Raw genomic sequence first — 17,962 nt, 5'->3', positions numbered from 1 at the left:
TTTTAGAAAGAAAAAATTAATTAGTAAGTCACTGAATGACCATGTTTGCACTATAGTTTATTTTTATTTCAAATCTTTCTTTTGGAATCTAAATACTAGTAGTAGAGTAGAAGAGGCAGAGTCACCTGTAGGTTAGTCTAGCCTTCAGGTCCACACTAGCAGATGTAATTAATACCCTGTGTTTCTAATTAAAGGAGGTGAAAAGGAGCGAGAGGACTGAGTTACAACTAGTACTTTTATGTCCCAAGTAGTGCTTGTCCTTGGTGACATGACTATTTACCGACTGCTCTAGGCAAACATGTTCTCTGAGGAAAATCATCCACAGGGAACAGAACTTGGTATTGAAACGTTCAAGCAAGTGGATTTGAGAAGGAGAAAGATACTAACACTCAGGAAAACAGATATTAAAGTGAGGACAATAATTAGCAGTAGCAGGAAACTGATTAACCAAATAATACACAACAAAGTAAAAAAAAAATCTAATATGGAAACAATACGGGGAAAAAAAAAGAGTAATGAAATCAACTTTATTTCTAATCATCTGAGCTATTTTGGTTCAGAATAAAGGACAGTACTGAGAGTTGTCTCTGCGTCACAATGGAGGAAAAAAGTTGACTACTATTTCAGTGAGCTCTTTTCAATGAACAAGATCTTAAAAAAGTAACCTACCTGACCCCTCATCACAGACATCTGCTTTTCAAAAGTGGCTTTGTCAAAATTTCTGTCAATCTATCACAAACAGAAAAGGAAACATTATAAAAATCAAGCTCTTTGAAAAAAACACCTGAAAACAAATGAACTCAACTTAGTACATGAGATCATTACAAAGCATTCCTAACAGAAAAAGTTACACAAAAAGATTATTTTTACTTGATGCATTTTTGTGTACATCTTAGAATGATAATAAATACTCTTATACTCCAACTGGTTCCAGAAAGGATTTAAAATTACTTTCCAGCCAACACCTTTAGGCTCTTTTTAAGAGAATTAAATAGTAACAGATCACCAAACATTTCTTATAATTCACAGAGTAATTTTGTAAAAGTTCAACTTTTGAAGAAAATAACTTCCCAAATTATAATGTAGCCTCATTTCAAAGAATACTCGAAGTTTAACTTCACAAATTTATGCTCCTATACAGAAAAATGCTAACTCCTTTCTGTTATGTCAGGTTCTATTGCAAGCAGTGATATCAGAAGCAGTAAACTGCAAATTAGCTCTATTAGGAAAAACTCTTTTAAGATTTATTTCATTTTCTGAAATAGTTAAAACTAAAAATCTATTTACCTTAAAAAGTTCATAAAGATCTTCACATAAATCTTGCACAAAGTTCATGTCTGAAATATATGGCAGAACCAAGTTTTTTATTTCTTCAGAAAAAGGAACTTTTGCTTGAGGAAGCCAAGCCCAGTGAAATGGATCTAAAAAAAAGTATTCTTATCAGTGAAGGGAAATAGTTTATTTAGACTCACATTTATTCTGTATTTTTCTGTATAATTCCTGGGTTAACAAAAAGACAGGAGAAATTATTGGAACATTTACTCTTTGCCATCTAAGTTATTCAAATTTCTAAGTTTAGACGGTTAATTCAGATGGCTTCCTTGGTGGCTCAGAAGGTAAAGAATCTACCTGCAATGCGGGAGACCCAGATTTGATCCCTGGGTCGAAAAGATCCCCTGGAGAAGGGAATGGCAACATACTCCAGTATTCTTGCCTGGAGAATTCCATGGACAGAGGAGTCTGGCAGGCTCTAGTCCATGCAGTCGCAAAAAACTGCACAGTACTGAGCAACTAACACTTTCACTTTCAGATGGTAAAGCACAGCAAGGTATTTACCTGAGCTGGTTAGGTTTCTGAGTTTTAAACAGGAAAATAGTTAAGTTTTGATAATGAGTATATCTCCAACAGCCCTATATCATATCTGAATGTCTGGCTGCTGTGTTTGGAAATTGAGCAGTACCTGTAATTTGTTCACAGCCCCAGATATCATGGCTGAGATCTCCCTGCAGTTTCAGCCACAAATGGTCAGGAGTTGATGACTCATTGGTGTGTGTATTAGTAGGTCAATAGGTCAGAGAAGGTGATGGCACCCCACTCCAGTACTCTTGCCTGGAAAACCCCATGGATGGAGGAACCTGGTAGGCTGCAGTCCATGGGGTCATGAAGAGTCAGACACGACTGAGCGACTTCTTTCACTTTTCACTTTCATGCATTGGAGAAGGAAATGGCAACCCACTCGAGTGTTCTTGCCTGGAGAATCCCAGGGATGGGGGAGCCTGGTGGGCTGCCGTCTATGGGGTCGCACAGAGTCAGACACGACTGAAGCGACTTAGCAGCAGCAGGTCAATAGGTAAAATGTTCTAAAATTTTAAATCATTAGTAGGTCAATAGCTGGGCTTCCTGATAGCTCAGTTGGTAAAGAATCCTCCTGCAATGCAGGAGACCCCGATTTGATTCCTGGGTTGGGAAGATCTGCTGGAGAAGGGATAGGCTACCCACTCCAGTATTCTTGGGCTTCCCTTGTGGCTCAGCTGGTAAAGAATCTGCCTGCAATGAGGGAGACCTGGGTTTGATCCTTGGGTTGGGAAGATCCCTTGGAAGAGGGAAAGGCTACACCCACTCCAGTATTCTGGCCTGGAGAATTCCATGGACTCTATAGTCCATGGGGTGGGAAAGAGTCAGATACCACTGAGCGACTTTCACTTTCAGGTCATTAGGGAAGCCACTTTGAGAGAGAAAAGATTCATCATTTTGGGCTAACTCTAGTTCTCGCCCATGAAGACCATTAAATATACACAGTGCCAGGGCTAGAAAGATAATCTAGATATAGGGTGCATATTCAGATTCTTGCAAGAAAATGTAAGGTTTATGACAGTATGATACCCTACAGAACTACAGTTCATTCAAGGAGAATCTCTGGCTCTTACCACTCAGAAAGCCCCAAGGAAAAAAACTTTGCCTTTAGAGTCATTTCTTCTGAATTCTCCTTTATCTATCTCTCGAATGCTACGGAAAACACAGTCCATTCCAAACAAAGCCTTCCCCTGACCAATTATATAAAAGAAAAGCTCTGATTTTCTGCCTGTCTCTAATTCCAATCCCTGCCCTTCAACAACTTCTATCATCGTTCACACTCTCCCCTAAGGCCACCAGTTACCTCATAAGGCTCTTTCCAAAAGTCCGTGTGCAGTCCTCATGCTACTTCACGTGTCTTTGCAGCAAGCAGCACTGTTCTCTATTGTCTCCCTCTGTGAAATGCTCCCCTATGTGGTTTTTGGTGCTACCACTGTCTCAAACTTTACCTTGTCTTTTAAGCCATTTCTCTTTTGCTGGCTTTTTCTCCTGGTTTCTACACCACCATTGCCAGACTCTACACTTCATCTTTTCTCTCCTTCATTTACTAAACATTCATGAAACGTCTACTGAGTACCTACATATCTCACATTGCCCTAGTGATGGCATTTGTTCACCATGATTTTCCCAGGTGCAACACCACCATGGCTTCCACTTACCAAGGTGACAGTCTAAACTGACATCCTCAATACCAACCTCCTAACCTAGGGACTGAATCCAGATCTCCTGCATTGCAGGCAGATTCTTTACTGACTAAGCTGCCAGGGAAGCCCAAGAATACTGGAGTGGGCAGCCTATCCCTTTCTCCAGGCGATCTTCCTGACCCAGGAATAGGACTGGAGTCTCCTGCATTGCAGGCGGATTCTTCACCAGCTGAGCTCCCAGAGAAGCCCCACCAAACATTCATGAAACATTTATTGAGTAGCTACTTATCTCACATTGCCTTTGTGATGGCATTTGTTCACTACGGTTTTCCCAGGTGATAGCAACACCGCCATGACTTCCGCTTACCAAAGTAACAGTTTAAAAATTACATCCTCAATACCAATTACTCTTTCAAGTTCTAGATCCTTATTTTTTGGTGTTAGTGTTGGTAAAATTTTCCAGGTGTATTGTAGGCATCTTAAACTTGACACCTTTAAAAGGCAATTTGTATCTAGATTCCAAACCATTAGAGGTTAAAAAAAAAAGAACAAAGACATCTCAAGTCAGTTCAACCAAAGATAGGAAAGAAAAAAATTGAAATTCATGGTAAATAGGAAAAAAAAATGGTAGGAAAAGTTCAAACACATCAGGAGTTTATTGTGACAAACTACAGAGTTAAATGTAGCTATTAAAAGGATCTCAGATTGGGCAAAAAATCTTCAACTAGGAGCTATTTATATGTCATATACTTAAAACAAAATGATGGAAGTTGAAAATAAAAGTATAGAATAATACAAGTAAATACTAGTAAAAAGAAACGAGGCATAGCAATATTACAACAGACAAAATAAGAAATGTGAAAAACACTGTAAGGGATAAAGAGGGATGTATTTTACACTAACAAAAAGAACAAGTCACCCCAGCAAGATAAAACACTAAGACTTTGAGTGTGAAATACAAAGCAAAAAGTACATAGAAATACAAGAAGAAATTGACAAAATCGCAATCACGGTGAACTTTGTCTCAAAATTAGCAGATTAAGTGGTTAAAAAATGGGTCAAGAATATGATTTGACTAACAAGTTTTCATTAGAAGACAGACTTGGTGCTCAACCACATTCTTCTCAAAAATAGTCCTTTAAATTGGCCATAGATCAAGTTAGCAAAGAATGACTTAACAAATTTCAAATTTGGAAAGCTATTAAATTTATTTTACAAGGCTAACACAAGCCACGAAATCAAAATCAGACAGTCACTCAAAAATAAGGAACGAAACATGGCAAGGCTCACAGAGTGTATTACACATCTTTGCATCCCAAGTGCCTAGAACTGAGCTCGAATGACTGTAATATACCCAGCTTTTCCTCTACTATTTTGATATCCATAAATTTTACTCCCATCCTATTCTGAAAAAGGGATCACTAGAGATTCTATAAAAATTTCTAAATACTCACATGCTCTCCACTCATCAGGATGTTTAAAAGGAAACGCTAGACCGTTATCAATTGCAGCTATTTTAATAAATGTTTCTTTATCATCAGTCCATTTTGTCTCCTAAAAGGGAGAAAATAGTTGATATAACAATTTATATGCATATTTCCAAAGAAAAAATGTATAATAATCATTGAGCTTTAAAGACATTTTACCTGAAGAGTCTATAAAAATAAACTTACCAAAAAGTACCAATTTGCCATTTAAGGGAAAACAGGGTCTTAAGAACCAGTAAAACCTTCATAATCACTACTTTTTAATTTGCTATTACAAAGTTATACAGTAATAGTTTCATTCTTTTCATCTTTGGGGAAGAAGGCTTGACATTATTAAGACTTCAAAATGTGTAGTTCTGTGTAACAGGCTCTAGGTTCATCCACCTCACTGCAACCGACTCAAATTCGTTCCTTTTTATGCTAAGTAATATTCCATTGTATTATAGATATCTGTACCACATCTTCTTTATCCGTTCACCTGTTGATGGACATCTAGGTTGCTTCCATGTCCTGGCTATTGTTAAATAGTGTTGCAATGAACCCCGGGGAACATGTGTCTTTTAGAATTGTGGTTTATGCCCAGGGTATATGCCCAGTAGTGGGATGGCTGGGTTATATGGTAGTTTTGTATAGAGTGAGGTAAGTCAGAAAGAGAAAAACAAACATTATATATTAACGCATACATACGAAATCTAGAAAAATGGTACTGATTAACCTATTTGCAGTGAAGGAATGGAGATGCAGATGTAGAGAAAGGACTTATGGACACAGCTGGGTAAGGAAAGGGTGGGATAAACTGAGAAAGTAGCATTGACATGTATACACTATTATGTGTAAAACAGAAAACTAGAGGGAAGTTGCTATACAACACAGGAGTCCAGCCTGGTGCTCTGTAATGACCTAGAGGGAGGGGTGACATGCGAGGGAGGGCAGCGAGGCTCAAGAGGGAGAGGATATACGTATAATTATGATTGATTTGCGTTGTTGCATTGCAGAAACCAACACAACATTGTAAAGCAACGGTCCTCCAATTAAAAAATTTTTTGAAAATAAATATTATGACCATGCATACCAAAAAATGTTAATTATGTGATGGGATGGAGGTGTTAGCTAACCATACTGTGATAGTCATTTCACAACACATACTTGTATCAAATCATCATATTGCACACCTTAAAACTGCATGCACGTCGATAATACCTCAATAAAGTTGGGGAGAAAAATAAATAAAATGTGTAGTTCTGGATAATTAGATGTTAGATGTGTTGCTTAAATGGATGTGTGTGTGTTAGTTTCTCAGTCGTGTCTGCCTCTGTAACCCCCATGGACTGTAACCTGCCAGGTTCCTTTGTCCATGGGATTCTCCAGGCAAGAATACAGGAGTGGGGTTGCCATTTCCTCTCTAGGGGATCTTCCTGACCCAGGGATCAGACCTGGGTCTCCCACGTTGGCAGGCGGATTCTTTAATGACTGAGCCACCAGGGCTTAAACGTATGGTATTTGCAAAATACTGATATTTTTAAGATAATGATGAAGTTACCTTACTAAAATAAAGTCTTTCCTAGGGTCTCATAGAAATAATTAGTTCAAATACAAAATGTTTCTAAATAAAACTTTCCAACAACCATGGCTAAATGTAATAAGGTCCGGTAGAAGGAACCTCAAGATACTCTTGATTACAGAATGTAAGCCATTTCTAACTTCTCCATTCTCCTGTAATGAAAATGCAAGCCTCAGGAGCAAGACAGTTTTCATGTTGAAGAGCACTTCTTATTATCTAAAAAGAGACATTGTCATTATTCAGTGGTCTAGACTTTGAAAAGGTGAAAAAGATAATTTTTAAATTAAAAGTATTAGAGTGAAGGTACAGATGATACATGTCAGAGTTGTTTCTGTTAGTCTGTATCAAATATCTAATTTCAATGAGAATGCACAAAATAGTTCAGAGCAAAAGAATAAGGTTTTCAGTAAAATCCAGTTGCTTTAGATATACCAATAAGATATATTTAGAAACTATTATAAGCATGTATATTTTTATATGTGTATTTTTAAACCCATTTCTGCTATAAGTATCATTTATTTTTATTTCTATCATTTTTTTCTATTTACAACTTCACTGAGGTATAATTTACACACAATAAACTTCACACATGAAAGTGTACAAGTCAATAAGCACTGAAAGATATGAAACCACCCAGATGTTTCCCTGTGTCCTTTAGCAGTCTCCTCCCTCCCTCTATCCCACCCCGGGCAAACATCATCTGTTTTCTGTCCCTAGGGATTAGTTTGCACTTTCTAGATTTTTATATAAAAGGAATCAGATGGTATCTTCCTTTTTGTTTAGTTTCTTTCACTCAGCAGGGTTTTGAGATTCATCCACATTATTGCGTGTATCATGTGTGTTCTTTATTTATTGCTGAGTACTTTGAATATGTAATTTCAAAATTCTTTGATGAACTATGAAAACTACAAACTTTTTAAAGTGATGTAACAGCTTTAAATGATAAGAATCAGTTCAGTTCAGTTCAATCATTCAGTTGTGTCCAACTCTGTGATCCCATGGACTGCAGCATGCCAGGCCTCCCTATCCATCACCAACTCCTGGAGCTTACTCAAACTCATGTCCATTGAGTTGGTAACGTCATCCAACCATCTCATCTTCGGTCATCCCCTTCTCCTCCCACGTTCAATCTTTCCCAGCATCAGGGTCTTTTCAAATCAGTCAGCTCTTCGCATCAGGTGGCCAAAGGATTGGAGTTTCAGCTTCAGCATCAGTCCTTCCAATGAATATTCCAGACTGATTTCCTTTAGGATGGACTGGTTGGATCTCCTTGCAGTCCAAGGGACTCTCAGCACAGTTCAAAAGCATCAATTCTTCAGTGCTCAGCTTTCTTTATACTCCAACTCTCACATCCATACATGGCTACTGGAAAAAAAAAGGGTTTGACTAGATGGACCTTTGTTGGCAAAGTAATGTCTCTGCTTTTTAATATGCTGCTTAGGTTGGTCATAACTTTTCTTCCAAGGAGCAAGTATCTTTTAATTTCATGGCTGCAGTCACCATTTGCAGTGATTTTGGAGCCCCCAAAAATAAAGTCTGACACTGTTTCCCTTGTTTCCCCATCTATTTGCCATGAAGTGATGGGATCAGATGCCATGATCTTAGGTTTCTGAATGTTGAGCTTTAAGCCAACTTTTTCACTCTCCTCTTTCACTTTCATCAAGAGCCTCTTTAGTTCCTCTTCACTTTCTGCCATAAGGGTGGTGTCATCTGCATATCTGAGGTTATTGATATTTCTCCCAGCAATCTTGATTCCAGCTTGTGCTTCATCCAGCCCAGCGTTTCTCATGATGTACTCTGCATAGAAGTTAAATAAGCAGGATGACTCTGCCTTGACGTACTCCTTTTCCTATTTGGAACCAGTCTGTTGTTCCATGTCCAGTTCTAACTGCTGCTTCCTTCCTGACCTGCATACAGATTTCTCAAGAGGCAGGTCAGGTGGTCTGGTATTCTCATCTCTTTCAGAATTTTCCACAGTTTGCTGTGATCCACACAGTCAAGGCTTTGGCATAGTCAATAAAGCAGAAGCAGATATTTTTCTGGAACTCTCTTGCTTTTTTGATGACCCAGTGGATGTTGGCAATTTGATCTCTGGTTCCTCTGCCTTTTCTAAAACCAGCTTGAACATCTGGAAGTTCACGGTTCACACACTGTGGAGGCCTGGCTTGGGGAATTTTGAGCATTACTTTACTAGCATGTGAGATGAGTGCAATTGGGTGGTAGTTTGATCATTCTTTGGCGTTGCCTTTCTTTGGGACTGGAATGAATACTGACCTTTTCCAGTAAAAAGAATATCAGTACTGAGCTGATATTATCCTTCTGTACTAATACAACATACAAAATAAAATTGCACAGAGATTTCAAAAACAGAATAAAAAATGCAACATAAGCAGGCGAAGGAAAGAAAGAAGATGATAAAAACAGAAAAAAGAAACAAAAACCAAGGATTAAGGTGAAGGAAATGAGGAAGTGATGAAGAATAACTTCAAGGAATTTTTATTAGACACTGATAGTGTGTTTATATACGCATATATATTAAAATTCCCTCACCGTAATTTCATCTTCATGTGTCTGCTTTTCACATCTGATTAACCAGTTATCATTTCCCCTGTCTTTCAAAACAAATGAAAAATCTATTACTTCATTTTTTATAGATATCATAGCTTAATATCAAGCAGGAAAATCTAGTCACCTCTTAGATTTTGAGACCTGCGCTTGTTATCTGTATCATATTAACACATTAAGGCTTCAATTTAATACATACAAACTAAAAATACTCATAAATGTTAGTTAACATTTACTGTTTACTCTGTGCCAGACAGTGTTGTTAAGTGCTTAACATGTACTAACTCATCAAATTCTTACAAAAACTGTGTGAAGTAGGTACAATTACTGTCAAGAACTTTTAAATCAGCATTATTAGAAAGGATAATTTCTCTTCACCTTAGGGAGAAAAACTAGACCCCCGTTACCAAGCAAATTTCTGGATGGGCTCTTACCTAATGTCAAGACAAGAGTACTCTAGACACCAATTTTTTAAAAAACTGGAATAGAGTTGGTTTATTGAATACAACATTGTGTTAGTTTCAGGTGTACAGCAAAGTGATTCAGGTAAATACACAATTTATCAGATTATTTTCCATTATAGTTATTACAAGATATTGAATATAATTTCCTGTGCCATACCATCTCCTTGTTGCTCATTTATTTAATGTGTAGCAGCTGGTACCTGTTAATCCCATACTCCTAACTTGTCCCTCTTTCCTTCCTTCTCCCCTTGGGTAACCAACCGTAAGTTTGTTTCCCTCGTCTGCAAGTCTGCTTCTGTTTTGTATGCACATTCATTGGTATTACTTTTTTTAGATTCCACATATAATTGACCATATAATTTTCATCTTTCTCAGTCTGCTTTACTTCTCTAGGTATAACATTTTCTAGGTCCATCCACATTGCTGCAAATGGCAATATTTCATTCTTTTTTGTGACTGAGTACTATATTCCATTGGACTCTACACTAATTTTACCATTAATTTAAGACTGTGTGATTTTAAAAGGTAAATCTAAAAAGGTACATAATCTTTTTTCCAAAACTAATATAAATGAGCAAAAATTCTGAACTAGAGTTTTCAAGCTTCAGAGTGTATCAGAACTACCTGGTGGGTGGTAGTTTAGTCGCTTCAGTCATGTCCAGCTCTTTGTGACCCTATGAACTATAGCCTGCCAGGCTCCTCTGTCCATAGGATCTCCCAGGCAAGAATACTGGAGTGGGTTGCCATTTCCTTCTCCAGGGGATCTTCCTGACCCTGGGACTGAACCTGGGTCTCCTGCATTGCAGGCATATTCTTCACTGACTGAGCTACCAGGGAAGCCCCATCGGACCTGTTAAAACACTAACTGCTGGACCCACGTTCAGTAGATTGGGATGGGTTCCCAGAAGATGCATTTGGGCCCACATAATACTGACCCTAAAAGAGACCAGGGAACCACATTTGGGAATCACTGCTTCAAGTTATCAACAATGTCACTGCTCCCTGGCAGCACAGAAAAAATTAAGAGTTTGTTGTATTTACAGACTGTACTAACAGTCATCTAATGTCAAAATAAGCATCTAAAATAACTTACACAATCAAGTTTTAATTATTCATATTATGCAGATAACATCTCCAATTTCCAGCAGGCTTTGTACTGCTGCCAAGAAACTCCACCTGAGGGACAGGTACTCATCACTATCACTGGGGCAGGAGCCAGCCCTGAGTCAGAATCTCCAGTATGAAGTTAATTCTGCCTGGGAGAGTCAGCACTACATCTCTGCTTTCCAAGGCAGGCAAATAAAAAGACTTTGCCTTTTTCAAAAAGTAGCCTTAAGACTACTGCAGCAAAACTTTACATCTTTCATTTGGATAAACAAGAGTTGAATACAGTTTGAAAGTTAAGAAGATGTGAGTAAAAAAATGAGAGAACTACCATACCTGTATTTCTGATGATATAATCCAAAACAACTAATCTTTCAAACTGTGACTGAAACTGTTTTCTAATATTCTCAGGCAAAGGGTCAGCTTCAAATTTCCTAAGCCAAGATTCAGCCTCCTTGTAACCTTCAACAAATAACTGAAAGGAACCAATCTATAATTTTAAGAATTATAGTTAGAAAAGAAAATACAAGAACAACGGAATTACTTTTAAAATTTCTCAGCAGTACTGTCAAAAAATACTTTACATAAATACAGTAAGAAAAACTGAAATTAACACTAATTTACATAAGCCACATTTATCAAGAAAACTATTTTTATACATTAATTTAAAATAATCACATAAAGAATACATAGCAAATAAAAAATGATCAATCCTAGACTTTTAAGGAGCATAGAAGCTACTTTAGGATAATTGAAAAAGAAAATACACACATGTCCTCAAGGTAATATTCTCAACGAGAATGCTATTTTCTAAAAATATTTATTAAAATGAATTCAATTATGAAGACCAAAACCTGTACATCTCTTGGCTATTTAATAATAGTGTATTTTATCTTACTGGAAAAATATATTAAGATTCTTTTTTACCACAGAAAATAACTTTATTTTTTTAAATGAATAAATTATTTGACTATGTAGCTTAAAGATCCTGTAATAAATTTTAAAGAATTAATCATAACCTCTACAGTGGTTTTTAAAAAAGTCCTTTCCTTGAAGATATGTCTATATGATAAGGTTTCCTATCACTAAAATTACGAGCTGTTAACATTAAACAATTTTTTAAAGAAGAAAATATAAATTTAAATAGCACAGAACACATAGATAATGGTAACTTGGCTGGCCTCCTTTGTCCATGGGATTCTCCAGACAAGAATACGGGAGTGTGTTGTCATCTCCTCCTTCCGGGAGATCTTCCCTACTGAGGGACTGAACCCAGGCTTCCCACCTTGCAGGCAGGTTCTTTACTGTCTGAGCCATCAGGGAAGCTGGCTTCATAAATACAAACAAATCACTAGAAAGAAAATCTATCTCAGGAATTCCCTGGCAGTCCAGTGGTTAGGACTACATGCTTTCACCGCTGAGGAGCTAGGGGTTCAATTCCTGGTTGGGGAATTAAAATCCTACAAGCTGGATGGTGATACCAAAAATAAACATCTCTTAACACTTTATGTGACTTGTTGCTGGCATGAAATTTTAATGATTTCCTAAATGTTTTCTCTAAAGCACTCATAATGAGGTCCTAGTAGTGATAAATAGGAAAACTATTTCAGCATATGCAAGGAGTAACAAGCCTTGTCAATGTTTTCAAAATTTCCTGCTTACTTGGAGTACAATATTAAAGACAAGTGATGTAGTTCTTACTCTAATTCTTTTATATAGATAAATGCATAGCAACAAGAAGACAAAAAAAATTACAGGTTAAATATATTTTAAAAAATAATAAAAAGTCTATTGCTTTTTTTAGAATGCTTTTCCCATTAACCTTCACTACCCTTGCTGAGCTAGTTGCTAATCATCCCTTAGGTTTATTTAAAACCTATGATAAGGAAAAAACAAAATCTAATATGTAGTGAGTAAACCTGGTTACTACCATTTACTATGTGCCAGGGACTATACTGAGTCACCTGACATAAACTTTATCATTTTATTCTCACAACCCTAGTAGTTTCTGTTATCCTCGATTTATAGAAACTGGAGCTTGGAAAATAAGAGACTCGCCCAAGGTCTCAGAGCTAACTGGTAAAGAGGCTTGGAGTACAGTCTAGGTCTAATTCTCGGCCTGTATTTTCAGCTGTAACTTTATAAAGCCTTAGGTGCAATCTCCTATTGGAAATTCCCCAGCTCTCCAAACTGGATTAAACATCCCTCCTCTACCCACTATAAGCTCTCCGTACTTAATCATCATTAACAGCTTTATCATATTGTGTTGAGACTGCTTGTTACTGCAAGCTCTTGAAGATGAGAAAACCGTTTTTACTAATATATCCACAGCCCACAGCAGAGCCTACAGACCTCTGGTAATATGTGATGAAGTTTGTTGAAGTTTGTGTGTGCTTCGTTGTGTCTGACTCTTTGTGACCCCATGGACTGTAGTCTGCCAGGCTCCTCCGTCCATGGGATTATCCAGGCAAGAGTACTGGAGTGGGTTGCCATTTCCTTCTCCAGGGGATCTTCCCGACCCAGGGACTGAACCTGTGTCTCTTGCACTTCCTGCACTGGCAGGCAGATTCTTTACCACTGTGCCATCTGGGAAGCCCAATATGTGATGAATTGCCCGCCCTCCGCCACACCACCCCCCCACCGCCCCTCGTCCCCAAAGCTCATCACAGTAACTTACCTTAGGAGGAAGTCCTATCCGATGAAATTTTCTACCTACTTTTGGCACTTTCTCTAAAGCATACTTTTTGCCTCTAGATTTTGCACGGTCAATTGCACTGTAGTTAAATGTCTCACTGACAAGCCAAACCACCTAGAAATGTAGTTTAGAGAAATACCTATTAGAATTTGCGTTACAGTATGTCTATTCACATACACCATGGAACTCACACTAATGCTGCAAATGAGTGAAGTTTAATGCTATACTAAATGCCTCTGAGAATCTAAAACAGAAAAGCTAAAAGACTTTGCAAAGTTAGTTACATGGCACACATGTATTTCTTTCTGAGAGAGGCAGCCTAAAATTGGCCAGCTGAAGAAAGAAGTATGTAGAATTAGGAAGGAAGATATAGAGAACTTTAAGTAAAAATGTATAAAGGCCAAAAAGGAAAAGACAGGACTCTTCTGAGTATGTTAGTTATCTCTACCTTCGACAGAATTTCTAGATCACTGATTTTTTTCTGCTTTCTAAATGCTGGTTCTTTCTCTTCTCTTTGTCAGCATCATCTCAGCTCACATGAGAAAGAGATATTCCCTTGGATATTCTGTGTGTCTACACTCATTGGAAAAGATTCTGATGCTGGGAAAGATTGAAGGCAGTAGAAGAAGGCGACAACAGAGAATAAGATGGTTGGATGGCATCACTGACTCAATGGACATGAATTTGAGCAAGCTCCAGAAGTCGGTGATGGACAGGGAGGCCTGGCGTGCTGGAGTCCATGGGGTCACAAAGAGCCAGACACAACTGAGTGACAACCAACTGACTGACACTAGAATCAATTTACTAGTCATTTGTGACTCTGGATCACCAACCGCGACTTTAGATTCTGTACACTAGAAGGACACAATAGAAAGAACGCCTCCTTTACCCTTGTTTTTGGTACAATGCCCAGATGAAGCTTTTCGTCCACAAGGTAGGCACCAGCTTCAGAAAGGTATCCCTGGTTAGGAAGCAGGCAGCCCCTGCCAAAGCAGCAAGGGCAGCAGACCTTGTGAACGTATTTGGTCCATTTTGGATTCAGGTGACCGTAAGGCTCTTCTGATTTGGGTTTAAACACACCAATAATTTTCTATATAGGAAGAAAGTAAACACTTTGTTAGATTTTTAACATAGGGAGATGTTAATCCATAAAAATGCATTCTGGTCTTTTTCTACTCTTCCCACCACAGATTTGGGCATAACCCTTAACAATTAAGTGTTTTAATTCTAGTCACAGTTTTACACTCATTCTCATTCAACAATCTAAAATCAATAATCTTTTGAGCTAGTGGTTTTCAAACTGTGCTCTGAGAAACCCTAGAGAAGGTGAGAGGAGAGGGCTCTGAGACTTCATCCTCTGGTTACACCCATTTTACATAATGGATGCCCTAGTTAAAAAAGAGTTCTGCTGATTTTAAAATGTTTGAAAATCAGTGACCTAGGTCAAACAGTGTTATTATTCAACATATATTAAATATTCAAATTATATGCTTATTATTCATTATCTACGTTCCCAGAAAGTGTGCATTTTAAAAGGGCAGGGACTTCCTCTGTGAGGACTGTATCACCAGTACTCAGAACAGTACCTGGCATACAGTAGGCATTCAAGCATTTGTTAAATGAATAAATCCAATGACAAAAAGCCATCTCTAAGATACAAAGGAAATGATAGGCTATAGTGACATCTATGCCGCCAGATTCTCCTACTTTTTTCAATTTTTTTATGAGCCAATTTTAAATAAATTCTCTCCTGTTAAAAAAACTGCTTATGGATGTCTAAAAGTCGTTGCCCATCAAGCATATATATCCTGTTAGAACTGTCTTTATTATTGGTCTGATAAAATATATTCATATTAAATTTAGAAGCTGAATTATCCTTAGATAAGAAATAAAAAATCTGATTATAAGTATATAATTGTTTTATAATGCAGTAAAGTCTGAGTCACTAATAAAGAAGTCAACAAGAACAAATCAAGAAATCAAGCTTAGAATGAAGATTGAGACATTGACACTATCTACATATATATACATTAAAATCTCAAAAACACTGTTTTAAAAAATATAGCTTCAGTCTTTGAAAAAATATTTGGGTAGAATTATAATCTGTTTTTCCTCCTGAAAAAAGAACTGCTGGCTATGCATCATTCAGAAAGCTTTTAGAAATGATAATACAGATTTTTGAAAAATTCTAAACTGAGTGGAACAAAGTCCCTATCAGGTTCTCTTTTCTGCCTTAGGATTATTCTTTGGTTCGTTTCATTTTGTCACATTCCAATGCCTTCAAACTTCAAACTGCCCAGGATCCTTCTCTGGTATAATAATGCTGGAAAAAATATTCTGAGGGTAAAAGAAAACTCTGCTTAGGTAAAAGAAAACTGCAGAGGATGAGATGGTTAGATAGCACTCGACTCAATGGACATGAATTGAGCAAACTCCGGGAGATAGCGGAGGAAAGATGAGCCTGGCGTGCTGCAGTCCATGGACTCACTAAGAGTCAGACACAACTTAGCAACTAAAAAACAACAAGGACTTGTGAATATAAACCCCACAAATCCACATCTGAATGTTGGATATTCAATAAATACTTGAAGCCAAGTATTAAAATAATAAAACAGAAATTATACAAACAGCTCTAGTTTTAAACAGTAGAGTGCTTTAGTTAAAAATAAACTGACCTTTATTTCTGAACAGAGGGTGCAACCAGATTTATTAGGAAAATATCTTCAAAAACTCACAATGACTTCACATTAAAATTAGTGTTTTCCAAAAGGTCTGTTATATACAGTAGGTCTATGAAATTCTCACCCTCTTAGGATCCTTCACAAAGTAACTTCCACTTGAACCTTGAGAGATTCTTTCTGGATAAACTTCAAACTCTATTGCTTGCTCCGCTTTCAATATAACATCGGCAAATTCTGGATCATCCAAAAATGTGTTCAACTCTGAAGAATCAACAATTATTACATTAAGAAACACATTACTACAGAATGCAAAAAAGAAGAAAGACCAGCTATGAGAATAGCTGACAACATATGAGCTCACAACATGGACCTGTAATACTAGATTAGGTTACTAGTGTTAAGACATTTAGGCACAGAAAAATGTAGACTTCCCTGGTGGCTCAGATGGGAAAGAATCTACCTGTAATGTGAGAGACCTGAGTTCAATCCTTGGGATGGGAAGATCCCCTGGAGAAGAGAATGGCTACCCACTCCAGTATTCTGGCCAGGACAGAGGAGCCTGGAGAGCTAGAGTCCATAGGGTCACAAAGAGCTGGACACGACTAAGCGACGAACACTTTTACTTTTTTTTCCATGGAGTATTTCAATGTCTTTTTTTTTTCTTTTTTAACCCCACTTTAAATATCAAGTTAAGACACAAGGAAAACAATATTTGCTACGCTGAAAAAAATCACACAAATTCCTTGTGTTAACTTGGACTCCTCCCTCCCAGTGCTTTTGTTCTTCATCCAGCCTCAGCCTGCATTGTCAGTCATTCCTCAGATATATCATCACCAACACCTGCAACCACATCACACTTAGCATTTCAGTCATCTTCTATTTTCCTAGTTCACTGCCTCAGGCATCCTGAGTCCAAAAATTCTTCCATCCCACTAGGACCTTTAAAGCACTGATCTACCAAATACTGTTCAAGGGTCTTCACCTGCTTTGTGTCCCTCCTTGGCTAGCATAAATTATGGTTAATCATCACTAAAATCACTCTCTTCTTCCCACTCCTCATCTGAGTTACCTGTAAAATCTCAATCCTGGTTAAATCCAACTGTCTACTGACTATGCCTGTGCCTGGACAGCTGAACTTGCCAAACACAATGCCTGGTGTCTTCCCTTAAATGCCTGGTGTCTCCCCTTTTAAAAAAAAAACCACAAACCTCAGCTGGACTCTTCATGTTGTCTGGGGAGCATACTACATTCCTGTTAAAGACTGAATGCTTGTGTTCCTCTGAAATACATTGAGGCCTTATTCCCCAATGTGATCATATATGGAGGGGGATTTGGGGGGAAGTAATTAGGCTTAGGTGAGGCCATGAGGGTGGGGATCCCACGATAGAGTTAGGCCGTGTGAGGACCCAAGGACAAGGCTGCCATCTGCAAGCCAAGAAGTGAGCCCTTGCCAAGAACCTGATCATGCTGACACCCTGATTTTGGACTTCCCAGCCTCCAGAACTGAGCAATAACATCTGTTGTTCAAAAGCCATGTAGGCTAGGATATTTTGTCATAACATCCTAAACTAGGACAACTTCCCTGATACACAGACTCTCCCACTCTTCTGGACAACTATCTCATACCCTCTCCTCTCCTCATATTCCCAACAACTGTTTCATCTCAGCAGATGATCTAGTTTCCTATTTCAAGAAGAAAACAGAAGCAGGCAGGAAAAACGATCATCCACCCTCAGCATCATATTTACCCCTTCACATTCTCTGCCTTCCGCTTATTACTGTACAGAAATGATCCAAAATCTAAGGTTGTCTCTTCCACTTTGTATACTAGACCTATCTCTCTGACTGTGTGCTTAGTTGCTCAGTTGTGCCCGACTTTGTGACCCCATGGACTGTAGCCTGCCAGGC

At 37.9% G+C, this 17,962-nt stretch overlaps 1 protein-coding gene across 1 annotated transcript in view; it reads right to left on the bottom strand.

Annotated features, from left to right (window-relative positions):
- The window catches only part of PI4K2B (phosphatidylinositol 4-kinase type 2 beta), a 36,179-nt gene that overhangs the window by 3,468 nt on the left and 14,749 nt on the right, over window positions 1-17,962 (bottom strand). The window contains exons 2-9 of the mRNA XM_069593803.1: window positions 16,179-16,315; window positions 14,263-14,463; window positions 13,356-13,487; window positions 11,015-11,168; window positions 9,096-9,157; window positions 4,952-5,051; window positions 1,288-1,421; window positions 670-729 (exon numbers count right to left, since the gene is read on the bottom strand). Of these exons, the coding sequence (XP_069449904.1) occupies window positions 670-729; window positions 1,288-1,421; window positions 4,952-5,051; window positions 9,096-9,157; window positions 11,015-11,168; window positions 13,356-13,487; window positions 14,263-14,463; window positions 16,179-16,315 (980 nt within the window). The remainder of the gene's footprint in view (window positions 1-669; window positions 730-1,287; window positions 1,422-4,951; window positions 5,052-9,095; window positions 9,158-11,014; window positions 11,169-13,355; window positions 13,488-14,262; window positions 14,464-16,178; window positions 16,316-17,962) is intronic.

This window comes from Ovis canadensis, chromosome 6 (genome assembly GCF_042477335.2).
Source record: "Ovis canadensis isolate MfBH-ARS-UI-01 breed Bighorn chromosome 6, ARS-UI_OviCan_v2, whole genome shotgun sequence".
Taxonomy (NCBI): Eukaryota; Metazoa; Chordata; class Mammalia; order Artiodactyla; family Bovidae; genus Ovis; species Ovis canadensis.
This window is presented reverse-complemented; position numbering and strand designations above follow the sequence as displayed.